We start from the raw sequence: 21983 nt of genomic DNA, 5'->3' as shown, positions 1-21983 counted from the left end.
TGTCATTAACATTTTCGGGTTAAATTCATTAATTTTTGGGTGTATAGTACCACTGCTATACCTAGTAGGCGGTGGAGGAGGACGAGGTAGCCAACACAGGTTTTTGGTTTTCATTTTTTTTATATTTTTTTATTGTCATTTACATTTTTGGGTGAAATTCACCAATTTTTGGGTGTATAGTACCACTGCTATACCTAGTAGATCGTTAAAAAAAAAAATTGTCAGTTACATTTTTGGGTGAAATTCACCAATTTTTGGGTGTGATATACCCCTCCTCTACCTGGTTGACAGCTTAATAAATTCCAATAATTTTTCTGTTACATTCTTGGGTTGACATTAAACAATTTTAGACGTGAATTAACACCTGCCATGCATAGGTACAGGGAATAAAATTTAATAAATTATTCAGTAATTAATGCGCGCCACATCCTTTCATTCAATGCTTAAACTTTGAAAAGTTGTCACACTTTTATGCTTTAATAATTTCCCCCATATTTCAACTCTATAATTTTAAATTTGAAAAAATGTATCCTCCCTTGGATGTGGTCTCTCTTTCTCACGCTCCCTCTATGGCCTGGAACCTTGATTCTCCGCCACCCGTGATCACCATGGTAGGCGCATAAAAGAACATCGAAAGTTGATAGAGCAGATATCAAATTGGATCGTGAACATCACGGGGATGTGCGACATGGTGGGGCAGTAAGTATGCACACGCCTACACGAACTGACTGACAGGGGTCAGCCCCTGCAACTTCTGGGTCTCCAAATTGGGCACACGGCCTGAGCTTGCCCTTTACCCCTTGGAGGTGCTGGCCTGCCCTGCAACCAGTGTATTGTCTGAATGTGTGTTTAGCATGACTGGAGGGGGTTATCACAGGTTATATTTCCCAATGTTTTGGGGTGTACCCTAATTTTAAAAATAACAATTAAAACCAAAAAGCAGTGTAGGCTACCTCCTCCTCTACACGCTTCCACCTACACCGCCACATCCACCGCCTCCTCAACCTCCTACTCCATATGGCCCTCGTCCTCCTATTTTTTATTTTTACCTATTTTATGTTATTTAAAGTCATTTCCCTATCCACATTTGTTTGCAGAGCACTTGCCATGCTCTTAACCACATTTTGATGCCATTTGCAGCCCTCTAGCCCTTTCCATGACATTTTTACAGCCATTTTAGTGCTCAAAAGTTCGAGTCCCCATTGACTTCAATGGGGTTCAGGTTCTGGGTCAAGTACGGGTCAAGTTCGGGTCCCGAACTCAAACTTTTTTCTCACGTTCGGCCGAACCCATCGAACCCGAACATCCAGGTGTCCGCTCATCTCTAATTACTGACCAAATGCTGACCTAGTGAAGGCGGATGCTCAACAGACAGGATCTGTTTTTGGGGGTTATTGCTCTGACGGATCATAGGAAGGGCAAAATAATCAGTGATGTCAACACAAACTTACTGCTGATACCCTCTCTACTCTGTCGGGGGGCTCTACTTGTATAAACGTTTAATAGAACAGGTTCTGTAGACATTTATGTGGAATCAGCTGACGACGGTGTAAAAGGAGTGCGCTTCTTCTGCAAGGCTGAGTTCACACTTGGTCAGTTTTGGCCCCGTGACTGCCCAAATAAGTGAAGTGTGCAGTGATTTTAAGAGTGACACCTGTCATTTGCATGTCATACTGACCCACAGTATTATTACCTTACCACAGTAGACTCCCTATGCGTGGTACTGCAAGGCACAGTGTTCTACACCACTATAAAGGCTCTATGCAGCCAAGAAATAGACGTTTTTTAACTCATTCATCAGAAATAAATTTGGATCGAACCAAATTTTTTTGAAAAATTCGGTGAACTGGCCGAACCAAATTTTTTTAAAATTCGCTCAGCTCTAGTAAGATCGAGTACTCCAGAGCCAGAGGTGCTTTTTGCGAATGGATTGCCCAGCTATTAAGATAAAAAGAGGCTGAGAATACTTTACAAAAATAAAAAAGTAATACTTGCCAATTCCCTCTGCTCACATTTCACTATTTCCCAGGTCCACCACCAGTTTCTGTAGTTTCTGGTGCCTCTTGACACAGAAAAGTGACCGCCCAGCCAATCACTGGACCATATTAGAAGGATTTACCCCTTTCAATCTAAAGATTTCTCTCTCAGATGAGGCCTGCCAGCCGCTCTGTCCATTCCCTACAGTGTCTCTATATATATTTTATTGAGGGGGCCCTAACAATAAAACCTTTTTGTCTTCCTCCTGGGAGGACCCCTTCTGAGTTCGTGCCCCAAAGCAGCCCCTTCCCCTGCTTCCCCTATAGCTACGCCCCTGTTTGTAATGCCTTACATGTTTATCAGGGAAGTAAACTATAAATAATTAATGCTTGACAATACATATGAAATAGAAATTAGAAGAAAGAAGGGCTCAAAGAGTTGTATTGGGTATAGTTTAGGTCATGTCAGCCAAGAAAAAGCCTAGATTATCATGTTCAAATGGATCGTGGGGCAAATAAGAGAGCTAGGCACTGTCAGGGTTTTCATGTTGAAGCTGCATACAGTGTATCACAGTTTATTGTTTTAAAAGCTATGAACACCTTTGGAGGTATTTTTTTTATTATTATATTCTTCTTATATTGGGCTAAAAAAAATTCTTTAATAAAACTTGTCAATAGTTTTTCCTCTACATCTTTCAGCTTCACTGCATCTGTAGACTGATGCCTCTTCTTCTTTGTGAATCTGTCAGAGAGCTGCTCTGACGGCTCGATCTATAGCCCTTATCTGTACTTTCCTAACAGCTCATTCACATGCATTTAAGCTAAATTCTTGTCAAACTGATAATAATTTAGCTTTAATAAGTGTTTATGAGCTGTCAGGAGTGAAGAGATAAGGGCTACAGATCAAGCTGTCAGAGCAGCTGAGAAGGAGAAGCAATAGTCGTGCGGTAGAGGAAAAACATGAAAATTGTAATCAAGAGCAACAGAAAATATGATTTTTAGTCCAGAATAAGCAGAATGCAATAATAAAAAAGCTGTCCATAGTCTTTACATTGACTGGTTCTCTCTAAGCTTGCATAACAATAAGTAGACTTACCGTGTTGAAGTTTGGGAAGAGTCCAACAGCCGGACTATTTTCCATTGGAAATGACACAAATGGCTTCACATCCAAGGACGGTTGAACCACTAGGCTTGGGGTTCGAACTAGTGTGGGGAGAGCCGTGGTGTGACATGTGCTACCTGGTGACATAAAAAATAGTTACATTATATATATATATATATATATATATATATTTACAAATAACATTTTGTTGCTAATAGATGTACGAATCTTTGTACTGTAGGATAAATCAGTCTAAAAAATTGGTTAATGGAATTTTACAAGATTAGAAACAAAAGGTCTACTGTACTCCCCCCCCCCCCCCCCCAAAAAAAAAAAATCCCCATTTAACTGAAAGGAGCTGAGCTACAATACCAGACACAGCCAATGGACAAGCGTGGCACTGTTTCTGGAAATAAAAGAAAGCTTTTATTTCTAATCTAAAGCAGATTTAAATATAGAAAAGTCAAATTTTATTGGAAGCTGGACCTTTTCTACTTTTTATTAAGCAGATTTAAAGTGCTACCAACTTACATCTTGTGATAACTGTATTTTGGACAAATTGTCTTTTTATGAAGAAATTCGAAAGCAAATTTGCATGACACACATACAGTAGTATAGGATTTTGACCATATACCAGGATTTCCAGAATAGCTAATGGAAGTTTCCTGAAAAGTCTATACCTGTGATCTCTCAGAACATAATGACCTAAGATGTTTCTCAATATGAAACTTTCCACATCAGTGTGATATTGGTGTTAGGCTCATGCCCATGACTGTATTCATTTTGCTGTCTGCAAACTGATAAATACTGATACCGGCTGTGTGCATTTCACAGTTTTTTCATCAGTAGTAATGCCTATTTTTGTCTGCAAAACAGACAAGAATAGGACATATTCTATACTTTGCAGAATGGCCTGTAACGCCTGTAGGTAGGAACAGACACAAACAGTGTGCCCTAACCTGAAACCCAGACCATTTTCCCTACCTACTTGCATTTCTAGCCCTAGGTAGCAAGACCGCAACTGGTCGACAGTCCCTATGCTACTAAGAAGCAGAGATAGACAAATACCGAGAGACAAAAACAACACACAGGGATAGCCGTATCAAAATGGGTCAGAATCAGGTGGACAGCACAGTACAAAAATGATAGACAGAGAGTGGTCAAAAGATAAGCCAAGATCAAATACCAGACAGAGAGTGGTCAAAAGATAAAAGAACCACGAACCTAGCTAGTGGGCCTAAACAAGACTATCACTGGCACTGCCACTGGTATATGGCCAGGAAGGGTTTAAATAGAGCACCTAGTCCCAGGATCAGAACCTAGTAGTCAGAACACTAGCACACAGGAATAGAGCAGCTGAGCAGTCAGCCCACTGCTAGTCTCCTCCAGCACACTCCCGCCGCGGGGAGAAAAAACATTGCATCCTGTTGCTAAGGACTCTGTTATGTTACCAGGGGGTGTCACTTAGCAGCACGTTTCTCCTGGAACAGTCGCACAGAAGCTGGAGATCTCGCTGATGAAGCCCGGACAGGTGGGTTTATGACACAACCGCACAGATGCAGACAGCATACGGATACATTTTAAATTTTTATTTTTGGTAGAATTTGTATTGCCCCCTGGTACTGTATTTTAATAAGAATAAAAAAGTTTGGTGTTTTAGATATTCCTTTGAATAGCTTACCCCTTACACACAGTCAATCACATTTTCGGATATTCCACTATTTTTCACCATAGAATTTATGGTTAGCAGAGAGAGCAAAAACTTCCTTTAGCCTCCTTCTAAAATTAGAAGCATAGGAAGGTGCAGTATGGGTCCATACAATGCAATATAGCCCTAAAAGGCTATGAGCACCTTTGGAAGAAATTATAACTTTTTAGTGATTTTACTCATTTTTGACTAAAAACCTTTTTTCAACTTGTCTTCATTAAACATTTTCAACGATTTTTGTTCTACAGCTTAGGCTACTTTCACACTGGCATTTTTCCGTTTGAGATCCGTTCAGGGCTCTCACAAGCGGTCCAAAACGGATCCGTTTTGCCCTAATGCATTCTGAATGGATAAGGATCTGTTCAAAATGCATCAGTTTGCCTCCACTCAGTCTCCATTCCGCTCTGGAGGCAGATACCAAAACGCTGACGATGCAGAGGCAAACGGATCCGTCCTGATACACAATGTAAGTCAATAGGGACGGATCCGTTTTCACTGACACAATATGGCACAATAGAAAACTGATCCGTCCTACATTGACTTTCAATGGTGCTCAAGACGGATCAGTTTTGGCAATGTTAAAGATAATACAAACGGATCCGTTCTGAACGGATGCATGTGGTTGTATTATCGGTGCGGATCCGCACCAAACGCGAGTGTGAAAGTAGCCTTACACTTTCAGTATATCAGCACACCATTTTGTCTGCTTTACATCACACCAGGGAGCTGCTCTTAAGGCTTGATTTGTAGTCCCCATATCTGAACTCCTGACAGCTCATAAACACTCAATATAGGTACATTCTCATCAAACGGATATGAGTAGAAATTAAATACATATAGTAAATGTATCACAAAACACAAGTGCAACCCACACACAAAAAAAAAAGTAGACCAAAAAAGTTGCAAGATAATACATTAACCCCTTAGACATCACAGTCAAATAATGTGCCAGATTTGTTGCAGTGGCTGATGCTGAATGGTAAATCTGGTGCGCATACCACCTATTAGATGGCTTACTTTGCACTTGAATTTTAGGCAAAAATTTGGGCACACTTTTGGTTTACATTGTCAGATCTTACATCATGCGACATCTTTCCAGCAGGCCATGCCCTCTTTCTTTCTACGCTGGAACAAGGCAAAATATGGGTCTAAAAAAATGTAATATGGTGGCAGGTATGTATATCAGTTTTTTGGTGCAAATTGTGGCAGAATTTAGGTAAATTTTGATTAGTAAATCTCCCCCATTGTTAGCAAATCTTTACCTCTAGTGCATTCGCTATGCCACACAACCTGTAAACAAGTGCATTCCTCTTGGAGCATGAGAATTCCCGAAAGGGAGATTATTATGAGTCTAGCAAAGTGCTGATTGGTTTATTCTTGGAAGAAAATGCATCTACAACTCCCTCGGCTTTTCAGACAAAGAACGCACTATATTTAGGATGCGACTCACAACTTTAATTATAAGTAACTACTGGAATAAAACGTAAGCAATCAAACAATATAAAAGAGCTGAAACATTCATTACAGTGACATTCTCGTATAGCAGGGAAAATAATGCAATGTAATTGGCTTCCCTAGCAGAATTCAATACCTTAAATTTAAAGCAGAGCTTGTATTCAACAAATACTGTACATTTCCATTTCACTCAGCTCCTATGAAATTTGTGCATTGTGGATAGAAATTGTTCTGCATAATTAACTGCTCATCACAGGATTCTTTCATTTCATAACTGCTTTGCAAATAGCAAAGGAAAAATAATAGGTATTAGCAATTTTACTCCATTAAAAATATGATTATGCTTTGGAAGAAAATGGAAAATGCATTAGCAGAAAATTAGTTACATTTGCCCCCCTCTCTTTGTTGTTTCATCCTCTGCCACTGAACTGCATGTCTCAGTAAGGGTACTTTCCCACTAGCGTTGTTAGAATCCAGCAGGCAGTTCCGTTGCCGGAACTGCCTGCCGGATCCGGAAATCCGTATGCAAACGGATATCTTTTTTTTCCCGGATCCGGATCTGTTAGACTTATTCATTGAAATACCTGATCCGTCTTTCCGGTATCATCCGATGTGGCAATTTCCGGAACACTTGGTACCGGATCCGGCATTATTACATTTCAATGGAAATTAAGTGCGGTAGTGTTGGCCGGAAAAAAGACCGCAGCAAGTATTCAGGTCCAATACCGTACAAGGGACGGAATGGAAGACAAGCACTTATGGCAAATATTTCAGTTCTGAAAATCAAGGCATATAGAATTTATTGTATACTCCTCCACCTTTAAAGAGAAGGTGTACTCAGAAAATGACCTATTTTTTAAATCATGTTTTTATGTTAAACCCTTGGATATCATAACTTTAAAGATGGTACCCGCTCAAGCGTGCAGCGGGTGCCGTAGACGCCAGGTTTCTGCTGTTTCAAACAGCAGAGACCTGCAGCGGATGTATGCGATCAGCCCTATGGCTGATCGCATACAGTTAACCCCATAGATGCCTTGGTCAAATGGAAGTGTGAGCCGCGCACTACAGCTCCTCTAACAGCGTTCCCCAGCTGAGATCGGGGAACCTGGTACGGTTTAGTAATAGCCCGAAGCCTCAAACAGGCTTCGGTAGCTATTACTGAAATATACCAATACAGGCCAGCAGGAGGCAGCACTGTATTGGTATATTGTAAATTAAGTGTTCCATGATGGCTATTTAGCCATCACAGAACACAATGTGCAATCTAATGATTGTCAGTTTTAGTCACCCAGAGTGACTTAAAAAAAGTAAAAAAATAAATAAATAAAAAATATAAAAATATATAAAAATATCTAAAAGTTCAAATCACCCTCCTTTCCCCAAAAGCAAAATAAAAATACATAACCAATAAAAAAATACACATCATGGGCATCACCACATAAAAAAATACATGTACTATTAAAATACAACAATATTTATCTCATACGGCAAATGGCGTAACGAAAGAAAGAGACCAATTTGCCATTTTCTGTCACTTCCCCCAAAAATTTAATAATAATCCAAAAGTCACACACACTTCAAATGGTATCACTGAAAAGTACAGGTTGCCCCGCAAAAAATTAGCCCTCATACAGCTCCATACACAACTATAAAAAAAAGTTACAGGGGTCAGAATATGGCAATGAAAAAAAATGTAAAAAGGTTTTTACTTTTTTTTTTTTAAGTATTAAAATGCAAGAAAAAGAGAATGAAGGTAACAGGTCGTAAACAAACAATTAAATTGTGGCTGAATTGCATATTTTTTTTTTCAATTCTACTTTATTTAGAATTATTCCATCTCCCCACTACATCATGTGCAATATTAAGTACAACCTATCCCGCCAAAAATAAGCCCTCATAAGGCTATGTGAGTGAAAAACTAAAATGCAAAAACAGAAAATTGCAAGGTCCTCTAAGGGTTAAACATTTTTTAAAGAATTTTGGTTGATGTTATCTTTAATTTTTCATGTAAACATTTCTATTGAAACAACAAAACATAAAATCCTACAGTTTTCACATTGGCCACTAATAACAAGCCCCACTTCTTGGTCTGTACAGATCACTTTACTGCAGTTATCTCCTTATCATTACAGGCATGTTTAGAATGACAGCATCTCTGTCTGTAGATAACACACTCATCCATTTACAATAGGTGATTGTCACATCTTATCTATTCGTTCCTTATACAATGACCTCTGCACAGGTCACAAAGCATGCCTAGAGAACTCTCCCGGAGAAGTCAATGAGGTCCCCTCCTGACCATTGGCTGCCATAAAGTAATTCTTTAAATGCTTTGTAAATGCTGTTAAAAACAGCTCAGGCAAGATGGCCGCCCCCGTAATCATGTCCTGGAAATAGAATGTTCTGGTTCCCATCCCCGCCATTCAGCCGCATAGACTCCAGGCCACTAGGTGCAAGAGGTCACAATGACATCATCGCAAACTTCTGTGCCAGGTCTCAGGTGGCACGATTATGGGCTCGAGAAAGCCTGGATCCTAATACAGGCATTCCTGATCATGTGCCCCCTGAGACCCTGCACAAAAGGTCAGTCATGTCATCACGGCCACCTGCATTGCAGACAGCAGTGGAGAAAAGGAGTCAGGAGAATAATTGTATTTGTTTATTTTTTACATACATGTCAGTATTACTGGGGGCACTATGGGGGTAGCACTACAGCCCTAAAGGGGGCATAATAATACAGGCAGCACTACCTGGGGGGGGGCAATATAATACAGGGGGCACTACAGAAAGCATTATAAAAAAGGCAGCACTATGGGGGAACACTACAGCACTACTGGGGCATTGTAATACACGCAGTGCAATAGATGGCATTAGACAGGGGGCACTACAAGGGAAACTACAGGGGACATTATAATACAGGCAGCACTGCAGGGGCATTACAATACAAGGGGCAGTATGGGGGACACTAAAGGGGTGCACTCATACAGCACTTTGCTAATTAAATGAGAGAGCTGTGAATCTGCATACTTCCCTCTTGACCTGCCCGACACTGATCTATGTGACAAGTGCAGGCAGAGAGGAGGCCAAATGATCATGGAGAGGACGGTGTGAAACACAGCCCTCTATGACCTGAAGTACCCCAAGCTGCAGGGAAGGAGATAAAAACTCCTAAATGCAGCTTAAGGAGGATCTGTCAGCAGATTTGTACCTGAAGGTATCTGTGTTGGTCCCACGTCCATATGTGCCCGCACTGCTGTGAAAAAGTTTTACTATATGCAAATAAGCCTCTAGGAGCAATGGGGGCGTTGCCGTTACACCTAGAGGCTCAGCTCTCTCTGCAACTGCAGTGCCCTCTGTACTTTGATTAACAGGGTAAGGTAGTAAAAACATCATCCCCTCTTCCCAGTATAAAGGAAGATATATGCAGAGCACAGGTACTGGTGAATTTCTGTTCCTCTGGCTCCCCCTGCTGTTCCTTTTTAGTATTGTATGTACTTTGACTGTGGACTTCTGGATTTGGTATTGTAACTTCGTTTTCTGGCTTATGGCGATTTGGTCTTGTATTACTCTCCTGGTTTTGACTTCTGACGTGTCTAGCTTTCTCGTTTGTTTCTGGCGTTCTTGGCACTTCATTGACCGACTAGCTTTTGACCCTGGTAATGTACGACTGCTCTTACTGTGTCTGTTTGTTTGTTCCCTGTTTGTGTGTTGCTCCCTCGCCGTCGACCAGTTGTAGGCTTACCGAAAAGGGTGGATGTGCAAGTAGGTAGGGATAGTGGGTCTGGAAAAATTTAGGGCTACACTATCCCTGTAGGTGCGAGTTCTGTGTCGTCAGACCCTGACAGTTTTTTTTTTCTTGTATCTTTGGGACTTGCTATGGCTTCAGAGACTGGGTCCACTGGAGGATCATCCAGTCAGTCCAACCCTGGGTCAGACACCCCCCCATCCCCAGCGATCTGCTTTTTGTTTGTGTTTTATGATACATATACAGTGGATGTAGCAGGGATGAGCAGGTGAAATGTACAGAGTTGAGTTTCCCATTGACGTATAGTAGCAGATTCGCCTACTGTATTGTCTCAGTCATTACAGTGCACAAATAATAACTGCATAGGTTCAGCTATGCTAGTTGTAAATCCCCATTGTGTGATCTGGCATTCCAGTGTTTAGATGCAAATCTATATTTTATTATTATTTTATATTATTTATAGAGTGGCAGCCTATTGGGCACAGCTTTGTACATGTTCTCCTTAGTCCCAAACACCAATGGATTGTGGAACAACCTCACTTTCCTATGTTATAGCAATGGAATAGACTAAGGAAGTGGAGCAATGAGACTTTTGAGGATTACTATTGAGAATATACTGCCTCACTGTGCTAGCAACTTACGGTATATACAGGAGAACATACAAGCTCCATGTGGACACTGAACGGGTAAGATCTAACCCATAACCTTCGTGGTGTGAGATACTGTAGCATTACTAGTAAGCTGCCACGCTGTCCACATCTTATTAAATACTACATTTTAGGATCTATATCATCCACGCTTCTTACTATTTCACAATAATAAAGAAGCAATGAAACAGACTAAACGAGCAATGTAAAATATTCATTGCATTTGCTTAAAGGGGTTGTCCCACAAAAAATATTTCACATATTTCAAACCAGCACCTGGATCTGAACACGTTTGTAATTGCATGTAATTAAAAACTTAGCATAGCCACTGAGTTATTCAATAAAATCTATCTGTATAGCGCCACCTGCTGTTTGCACGTTTTCTAAATTGTCCAGCTCACTGAGGTTGACATACATGCTTTGTTCCATCCTTCAACTGCCACCAGCTGCAGCGGAAAGGACATGACAGAAAGGAATTAGTGATGTGTGAGGAGGACTATGACATAATGGGAATAACTGAGACATGGCTGGATGATAGCTATGACTGGGCGGTTAATGTACAAGGTTACAGTCTGTTTAGAAAGGATCGTCAAAACCGGAGAGGGGGAGGGGTCTGCCTTTACGTAAAGTCCTGTCTAAAGCCCACAGTCCGTGAAGATATAAGTGAGGGACATGAACATGTGGAGTCACTGTGGGTAGAAATACATGGAGGCAAAAACAATAATAAATTACTAATAGGAGTTTATTATAAACCAGAGTCCACAGAAAATCTACTACTAAACGAGATAGATGAGGCGGAAAATCATAATGAGGTGGTTATTATGGGGGACTTCAACTACCCAGATATAGACTGGGAAACTGAAACTTGTATATCTGATAAAGGAAACAAGTTCTTGGCAATAACCAAAGACAATTACCTTTCCCAACTGGTTAAGGATCCGACTAGAGGGACGGCCATACTGGACATAGTATTAACCAATAGACCTGACAGAACAACAGACGTGCAGGTTGGAGGACATCTGGGAAATAGTGACCATAAGGTAATAACCTTCCAATTATCATTCGAAAGAGTGTTTCTTCAGGGAGGAACAAAAATACCAAACTTCAAAAAAGCTAAATTTAGCCAACTAAGAGAGGCCATAAGCCTAACTAACTGGGACAAAGTCCTCAAAAATAAAAATACAGCCACAAAATGGGATATTTTTAAAAGCATCTTAAAATAGGTACATACCTTATGGGAATAAAATGTTAAGGAACAAGAAAAAAGCAATGTGGATATATAGAACTGTAAAGAAAGCAATAAATGACAAAAAGAAAGCATGTAATATGTAAAAAACAAATAAAAGCCGCCAAACTAGAAACCGAGAGATTAATTGCCAAAGAGAGCAAAACTAACCCTAAAATGTTTTTCAATTATATAAATGGTAAAAAGTATAAATCTGAAGGTGTCGGCCCTCTACAGAGTAATGAGGGGGGAGTTGCAGAGAGCGATGAGGAGAAAGCAAAGCTATTAACCCCTTAGGAACCCATGACGTACCAGTACGGCATGGTTCCCAAGTCCTTAAGGACCCATGACGTACCGGTACGTCATCTATAGTTCCGATCACCGCCGCCTTTTTTTCTGGTGCGGCGACGGTGGTCAGCGGTGCCATCGGGTCCCCATGGGGCTGTGGGGGGGACCCGATGGCATGGAAGGCAGCGCAATGCCTTCCTGAGGAATCGAGCTGCCTTCCGGTGAAGAGCCTGTGAGATCCAGCCCCCTGGATCTCACAGGCCGGAAGCTGTATGAGTAATACACACAGTATTACTCATACAGCCAATGCATACCAATACAGAAGTATTGGAATGCATTGTAAAGGATTAGACCCCCAAAAGTTCAAGTCCCAAAGTGGGACAAAAAAAAAAAAGTGAAAAAAAAAGTTGAAAAAATAAAGTTTTCCCCCCAAAAAATTTAAAGTTTCAAGTAAAAAAAAACAAAAACTTCATTTTCCCCAAATAAAGTTAAAAAAAATTGGTAAAAAATAGGGGAAAAAAAAGTATACATATTAGGTATCGCCGCATCCGTATCGACCGGCTCTATAAACCTATCACATGACCTAACCCCTCAGATGAACACCGTAAAAAATAGAGAAAAAAAACTGTGCTAAATAAACCATTTTTTTGTCACCTTACATCACAAAAAGTACAACAGCAAGCGATCAAAAAGGCGTTTTCCCACCAAAATAGTACCAATCTAACCATCACCTAATCCCGCAAAAATGAGCCCCTACCTGAGACAATCGCCCAAAAAATAAAAAAACTATGGCTCAGAATATGGAGACACACTAAAACATAATTTTTTTTTGTTTTAAAAAAGCTGTTATTGTGTAAAACTTACATAAATAAAAAAAAGTAAACATATTTGGTATTGTCGCGTTCATATCAACCGGCTCTATAAAAATATCACATGACCTAACCCCTCAGATGAACACCGTAAAAAATAAAAAATAAAAACTGTGCTAAATAAACCATTTTTTGTCACCTTACATCACAAAAAGTGTAATAGCAAGCGATCAAAAAGTCATATGCACCCCAAAATAGTTCCAATCAAACTGTCATCTCATCCCACAAAATATGAGACCCTACCTAAGATAATCGCCCAAAAACTGAAAAAATTATGGCTCTCAGACTATGGAAACACTAAAACATGATTTTTTTTGCTTCAAAAATGAAATCATTGTGTAAAACTTACATAAATAAAAAAAAAATTACATATTAGGCATCGCCGCATCCGTGACAACCTGGTCTATAAAAATATCACATGATCTAACCTGTCAGATGAATGTTGTAAATAACAAAAAATAAAAACAGTGCCAAAACAGCTATTTCTTGTTATCTTGCCTCACAAAAAGTGTAATATAGAGCAACCAAAAATCATATGTACCCTAAACTAGTACCAACAATACTGCCACCCTATCCCGTAGTTTCTAAAATGGGGCCACATTTTGGGAGTTTCTACTCTTGGGGTGCATCAGGGGGGCTTCAAATGGGACATGGTGTAAAAAAAAACAGTACAGCAAAATCTGCCTTCCAAAAACCGTATGGCATTCCTTTCCTTCTGTTTACGACCACATATGAGGTGTTTCTGTAAACTACATAATCAGGGCCATAAATATTGAGTTTGGTTTGGCTGTTAACCCTTGCTTTGTAACTGGAAAAAAATTATAACATGGAAAATCTGCCAAAAAAGTGCAATTTTGAAATTATATCTCTATTTTCCATTAATTCTTGTGGAACACCTAAAGGGTTAACGACGTTTGTAAAATCAGTTTTGAATACCTTGAGGGGCGTAGTTTCTTAGATGTGGTCACTATTATGGAGTTTCTACTCTAGGGGTGCATCAGGGGGGCTTCAAATGGGACATGGTGTCAAAAAAAAACAGTCCAGCAAAATCTGCCTTCCAAAAACCGTATGGCATTCCTTTCCTTCTGCGCCATGCCGTGTGCCCGTACAGTAGTTTACGACCACATATGGGGTGTTTCTGTAAAGTACAGAATCAGGGCCATAAATATTGAGTTTGGTTTGGCTGTTAACCCTTGCTTTGTAACTGGAAAAAAAATATTAAAATGGAAAATCTGCCAAAAAAGTGAAATTTTGAAATTGTATCTCTATTTTCCATTAATTCTTGTAGAACACCTAAAGGGTTAACAAAGTTAGTAAAATCAGTTTTGAATACCTTGAGGGGTGTAGTTTAAAAAATTGGGTCATTTTTGGGTGGGTTCTATTATGTAAGCCTTGCAAAGTGACTTCAGACCTGAACTGGTCCCTAAAAATTGGGTTTTTGAAAATTTCAGAAAAATTTCAAGATTTACTTCTAAACTTCTAAGCCTTATAACATCCCCAAAAAATTAAATATCATTCCCAAAATGATCCAAACATAAAGTAGACATATGGGGAATGTAAAGTAATAACTATTTTTGGAGGTATTACTATGTATTAAGCCTCTTTCAGATGGGCGTTGCGGGAAAATGTGTGGGTGCATTATGGGAACACCCGCGATTTTTCTGCGCGAGTGCAAAACATTGTAATGCATTTTGCACTCGCGTGAGAAAAATCGTGCATGTTTGGTACCCAAACCCGAACTTCTTCACAGAAGTTCGGGCTTGGGATCGGTGTTCTGTAGATTGTATTATTTTCCCTTATAACATAGTTATAAGGGGAAATAATAGCATTCTGAATACAGAATGCTTAGTAAAATAGCGCTGTAGGGGTTAAAAAAAAATAAATAATAATTTAACTCACCTTAGTCCACTTGCTCGTGATACCGGCATCTCCTTCTGTCTCCTTTGCTGAACAGGACCTGTGGTGAGCATTCATTACAGGTAAAGGACCTGTGGTGACGTCACTTCGGCAATCACATGATCCATCACATGATCTTTAACCATGGTGATGGATCGTGTGATGACCGGAGTGACGTCACCACAGGTCCTTTACCTGTAATGAATGCTCACCACAGGTCCTGTTCAGCAAAGGAGACAGAAGGAGATGCCGGCATCGCGAGCAAGTGGACTAAGGTGAGTTAAATTTATTTTTATTTTTTAACCCCTCCAGCGCTATTTTACTATGCATTCTGTATTCAGAATGCTATTATTTTCCCTTATAACCATGTTTTATGGGAAAATAATAATGATCGGGTCTCCATCGTCTCCTAGCAACCCTGCGTGAAAATCGCACCGCATCCGCACTTGCTTGCGGATGCTTGCGATTTTCATGCAACCCCATTCACTTCTATGGGGCCTGCGTTGCGTGAAAAACGCAGAATATAGAGCATGCTGCGATTTTCACGCAACGCACAAGTGATGCGTGAAAATCACTGCTCATGTGAACAGCCCCATAGAAATGAATAGGTCGGTATTCAGTGCGGGTGCAATGCGTTCACCTCACGCATCGCATCCGCGCAGAATACTCACCCATGTGAAAGTGGCCTTATAGAAGTAGAGAAATTGAAACTTGGAAATTTGCCATTTTTTACAAATTTTTGGTAAATTTTGTATTTTTTTTATAAATAAAAATGAATTTTTTTTACTTCATTTTACCAGTGTCATGAAGTACAATATGTGACGAAAACACTATCTCAAAATGGCCAGGATAAGTCAAAGCGTTTTAAAGTTATCAGCACTTAAAGTGACACTGGTCAGATTTGCAAAAAGTCCGTAAGGTGAAATAGGGCCGAGTCCTTAAGGGGTTAAATATTTTTTCTCTCCACTGTATTCACTGAAGAAAATAAACTGTCAGATGAAATGCAGAATGTAAAAGTTAATTCCCCAGGCCTTACCCAGGAAGAAGTACAGCGGCGTCTTAAAAAGATTAAAATAGACAAATTGCCAGGACCAGATGGCATGCACCCCCATATCCTAAGAGAATTTAAAAATGTCATAGCCAGACCCTTATTTCTGATATTTAAGGACTCTATACTGACAGGGAGTGCTCCACAGGATTGGCGCATAGCAAATGTAGTGCCAATATTCAAAAAGGGTCCAAAAACAGAGACCGGAAACTATAGGCCAGTAAGTTTAACATCTGTCGTGGGTAAACTGTTTGAAGGTTTTCTAAGAGATGGTATCTTGGAATACCTCAAGGAAAATAAGCAAATAACTCCATATCAGCATGGCTTTATGAGGGATCGGTCATGTCAAACTAATTTAATCAGTTTCTATGAGGAGGTAAGTTCTAGACTTGACAGCCGCGAATCAATGGATGTCGTATATCTGGACTTCTCCAAAGCATTTGACACTGTACCACATAAAAGGTTAGTATATAAAATGAGAATGCTTGGACTTGGAGAAAATGTCTGTATGTGGGTAAATAACTGGCTCAATGATAGAAAACAGAGGGTGGTTATTAACGGTACATACTAAGATTGGGTCACTGTCACTAGTGGAGTACCTCAGTGGTCAGTATTGGGCCCTATCCTCTTGAATATATTTATTAAGGATCTTGTAGAAGGCTTGCACAGTAAAATATAGATTTTTGCAGATGACACTAAACTGTGTAAAGTAATTGACACGGAAGAGGACAGTATACTGCTGCAGATGGATATGGATAGATTGGAGGCTTGGGCAGATGAGGTTTAACACTGAGAAATGTAAGGTTATGCACATGAAAAGGAATAATGCAAGTCACCCGTACATACTAAATGGCAAAACACTGGGTAACACTGACATGGAAAAGGACCTAGGAATTTTAGCAAACTAAGCTGTATGTCAGGCAGCTGCTGCCAAGGCCAATAAGATAATGGGTTGCATGAAAAGGGGCATAGATGCCAGTGATGAGAACATAGTCCTGCAACTTTGCAAATCACTAGTCAGACCACACATGGAGTACTGTGTACAGTTCTGGGCTCCTATGAACAAGGCAGACATAGCAGAGCTGGAGAGGGTACAGAGGAGGGCAACTAAAGTAATAACTGGAATGGGGGGGATTACAGTACCCTGAAAGATTATCAACATTATGGTTATTCACTTTAGAAAAAAAACGACTGAGGGGAGATCTAATTACTATGTATAAATATATCCGGGGTCAGTACAGAGATCTCTCCCATCATCTATTTATCCCCAGGACTGTGACTGTGACGAGGGGACATCCTCTGCGTCTGGAGGAAAGAAGGTTTGTACACAAACATAGAAGAGGATTCTTTACGGTAAGAGCAGTGAGACTATGGAACTCTCTGCCTGAGGAGGTGGTGATTTGAGTTCACTAATAGAGTTCAAGAGGGGCCTGGATGTATTTCTGGAGTGTAATAATATTACAGACTATAGCTACTAGAGAGGTTGTCAGATGGCTCCAGGGAGTTATTCTGATTGCCTGATTGGAGTCGGGAAGGATTTTTTTTCCCCTTAAGTGGGGAAACTTGGCTTCTACCTCACAGTTTTTTTTTTTGCCTTCCTCTAGATCAACTTGCAGGATAACAGGCCGAACTGGATGGAAAAATTTCTTTTTTCGGCCTTATGTACTATGTTACTATGTTACCTGAATAAGTGCACGCCCCCTGAGCTGCAAGCTTGAAATATATCAGGCAGAGCAACTGGAGCAATTAATGGACAGATCTCTGGATCCATGTAAGGTTCAGGACTGGTTCTAGTTTTGTAAGAAAGAGACTGTCATGTACTATGTGATGTCTGATTGTCATGTTTTACATCAGTCATGGGATAACCCCTTTAAGTAAGGTAATAAGAACATAATGTAACACAATGTTTCAGCAGACTCTGACTTCCAACACACAATGTGTTGTTTTCCTTCCAGCTACTGAAAAGAATTCCAAGATCCCTGCTCTCTGCTAAAATGAACTATGATTAAAAGCAGCAGGTGATATATTGCCATTATATTTGCTGTAAAACAATATAATCTAAAGAATAAATAAATTAGCTGGGATTTTTTTTAACTCTTTCTTATCCTTTCAAGACAAGAAGAATGTATGATGCATCTTGTCTGGCCCAAAATAGAGGTGGGGTAAATATGATCTGGGGTTCCAGGAATTAAAGTTCCAAAACTAAAGCCATGGTACATGTAGTTAAAGTGCAACTGTTATTTTTATTTTATTTTATTTTATATTTGCTGGTTTATTAGAGCTAAGCATGTATACCTGAGTTAGTCTGTCACTTATAGCCAAAATATCTGTAATTACCTTGTAATAACAGCTTTCATTAATGTCCCCTGTCCCTTTCCACCTGTCCTTTAAAAGACCATTGCTATGGCTTGTCTGTCTTCCTTTTAGTATAAACAGAAGACAGAGGGGCGGTCCTTCACATGAGCTGCAATAGGTTTACTGAGTGAGCAGGTGTGTCTCTCAGTAATCCAATCTGATTGACTGGCAGGAAGCTGCTGGCTACAGCAAGTGTGTATGGGAAGTGAGGGAAAGCAGTTTTGGCCTCAGAGAACTGTCAGAGGAGCCATCTTAAGAAGATCCTAATATTTTAGGGGTTAAAACAGCCATAACAAGGGAAAACATGACAGTTACACTTTAATAAAACACAATGTAGTTAATGAATCACATAACTTTTTTTTGCAGGTACTAAACTTAAAGGCGTTGTCTCACAATTTTTTTTTCAAATGAGCACCTGGATCTGAACACTTTTGTAATTGCATGTAATGAGAAAGTTAGTATAGCCAGTGAGCTATTCAATAAAATGTATCTGTATAGCGCCATTTGCTGTTTGTTCTTTTTCATATTTCTATGTCCAGCTCACTGAGGTGGACACACATGCTCAATTTCATTCTTTAACTGCCACCAGCCGTACGTACTGTTAGAAGCTGTGACAGTTACAGGGACTGAAGCCGAAAGGACACATCCCCTGAGAAAGAACTTGTCCCCTGAGCTGACAACTTTAAATAAATCTAGCAGAGCAATTGGAGCAACAAATGGGAAGATTTCCAGATCCTTGTGAGGTGCAGGGCTGGTTCTAGCTTTGTTAGAAATATTGTTATAAAACTACAGGATATTATGTCTGATTTAAATTTTTCACATGAATCATGAATAATTAACTGCAGATCACTGCAGTAAGGTGATCTGTACAGATCAAGAAGTGGCGCCTATTACTAGGCTTAGTGGCCAGTGCTAAAACTGTTTTTTATTTTAATATAGATGACATGGAAAATGAAAAATAACATCATCAAAATGATTTAACAATAAGTTTAACATAAAAATTATTTCAACAATAGGTCATTTTCTGATGACACATTCCCTTTCAGCATAGAAGAGGCACCCATAAATGAAACACATCCTCAAACTTTTCTCTGTCCTAATTTTCAAAGCAAAAAAGAAAATAACAGAAAGATTAATGTGGCATGTCGTTTTTCTATGGACCAAGAAAAGAAGATTCTTCATTCTAATGTTTATACATTACAGGCAGGGGAAGAAAAATACATTGATCATTCCATCCATTTTGTTCACAGTAATTTGCCCAAATAACACTAGTATGAATAGTGCCGAAGCTAATTTCCGCATACGCGTAAGTGGAAACAAAAAACTGCAGTGGCGCCCACAAAGTCCCTTCAATTAGAATCACATTCATTTTCTCTAAAGTCACACCATGGAGGTGTTCTATTAAATTACATGGTGGTTTTGTAATTAGGAAACGTAGCATCCTTTGTCCTCGAAGACATGCTGGTGACCTGTGAGTGCATATACTCTTACAAAACACATGAAGTATTCATTTCTGGACCCAAGGGGGGGGGGGGGGTTGGGTCAGTGGAAGAGTTGTGATAAGTCACAAGAGGTGACTTATCAACATCCCTCACAAAAGGTTGAACAATGAATACATTATCAAACTTAGATGAAGAAGGTTAATGCTTAGATTCCGATAAGCCAGAAATACAAAGTCTATGTCTTGATGAGCAAACCTGAGATCAATGTTAATTAGGAACTTCTTCACTCTTATAAAAAGGTTAATAAGAAAGACTTCTTCGACAACCAGCTTTTAAGCCATGACGGAAAGACAATGAAGTTCAAATTTGTATAGACTCCATTCAAAACTGTTTTCAAATCTTTCCCCAGACATCAACAAGTTAATACAAATGGATCCATAGTTTTAGACTACCACCAAATAGTTCCATCTTGACTCCATAGTAACTTTCTATAAAGCACTGTGTAATGTCCTCCAAAAACTTCCATAATACATCTTCTGGATTCCAGATGGCTGCCCTGAATACTGACAGAAATTAGCATGAAAATGGAGAAGTGAAAATAATCTTTGGCTGGAACCAAGGATGGGATCATAAAAATTCTTTCCAATCCAGTTTATTGGATATCATCAAAAACAACTCATTTAGAAACCCCACTGGCAGGGGCGGATTGGCCATAGACCTTACAGAGAAATTTCCCGGTGGGCCAATGCCCAGGGGGCTGCCTGGTTCCCACTTAAGGGCTGGCCAGTGAAAATTTTCGCTGGCAGTATTTTGTAATGAACTGTAGTATTTGGCTCTGTTGGGGTGGTATAATGTGCCACAATATGGTATTGCCTTCCATCAATTTGGGGCCACTTTTAGTATTTTTTCCAGGGCCACTTTATGTTTCCAGTCCGCCCCTGCTCACCGGTTTCTTCTTCAGGTTCCTTATCATCTGATGTAAAAAGAGTTATCTCCTGATGAAATAGTGAAAATAAGACATCAGTACATGCCAATGTATTTCTAACAAAGCTAGAACTAACCCTGGACCTCACATGGATCCAGAGGCAAATAAGAAAAAGAGCAAACAGCATATTGTGCTAGATAAATATATATTTTTTAAATAAATCAGTGTCTGTACTGAGGTTTTAATTAAATGGAATTACAAAAATATTCAGATCCAGGTGGTGATTTAAAAAACGTATTAATATTTTCCATGGGACAATCCCATTAATAAACCTGAGGAAGAACGGTATGGTATTAATGAAATCCAATAAATAAACTGCACTGTAAAGAATATCTGTAATTCCAACCTTGGTGACAGCAACAGCAAAAAATAATTTTCACTCCTCCATTTGCAGCCTAAGAAAGGAACCGGAAAGGATCTTCGGCAGCAGCCACAAAGACGAAATAATCCTATAGCATTAGCAATTATGCCTCCTTGTACAACACATACTGTACAAGTAAGTGACTTGTGACTTACATCCATTGTGCATATTGAGCGATACTCTCATGCCTCACTTCTTCTTTATACAGCATTGTAGACCACATTCTACTATCTGTCTAATATCTATCTATCTATCTATCTATCTATCTATCTATCTATCTATCTATCTATCCATCTATCTGATATATGTATTTTTATCTATCTATCTATCTATCTATCTAATCTACATATCTGTATGTCGGAATCTATCTATCTCTATATACAGTCAGGTCCATAAATATTGGGACATCGACGAAATTCTTATATTTTTGGCTCTATACACCACCACAATGGATTTGAAATGAAACGAACAAGATGTGCTTTAACTGCAGACTGTCAGCTTTAATTTGAGGGTATTTACATCCAAATCAGGTGAACGGTGTAGGAATTACAACAGTTTGCATATGTGCCTCCCACTTTTTAAGGAACCAAAAGTAATGGGACAGAATAATAATCATAAATCAAACTTTCACTTTTTAATACTTGGTTGTAAATCCTTTGGAGTCATTTACAGCCTGAAGTCTGGAACACATAGACATCAACAGACGCTGGGTTTCATCCCTGGTGATGCTCTGCCAGGCCTCTACTGCAACTGTCTTCAGTTCCTGCTTGTTCTTGGGGTATTTCCCCTTCAGTTTTGTCTTTAGCAAGTGAAATGCATGCTCAATCGGATTCAGGTCAGGTGATTGACTTGGCCATTGCATAACATTCCACTTCTTTCCC

At 39.6% G+C, this 21983-nt stretch overlaps 1 protein-coding gene across 2 annotated transcripts in view; it reads right to left on the bottom strand.

Moving 5' to 3' along the window:
- Window positions 1-21983, bottom strand: part of ZNF385B (zinc finger protein 385B) — a 728692-nt gene that overhangs the window by 227185 nt on the left and 479524 nt on the right. For both annotated transcript variants that reach the window (XM_040440755.1, XM_040440756.1), the window contains exon 5: window positions 3073-3215. In XM_040440755.1, the coding sequence (XP_040296689.1) occupies window positions 3073-3215 (143 nt within the window). The remainder of the gene's footprint in view (window positions 1-3072; window positions 3216-21983) is intronic.

Source organism: Bufo bufo, chromosome 7 (genome assembly GCF_905171765.1).
Source record: "Bufo bufo chromosome 7, aBufBuf1.1, whole genome shotgun sequence".
NCBI lineage: Eukaryota > Metazoa > Chordata > Amphibia > Anura > Bufonidae > Bufo > Bufo bufo.
The sequence above is the reverse complement of the archived record's forward strand: the minus strand, read 5'-3'. Positions and strand labels throughout refer to the sequence as shown.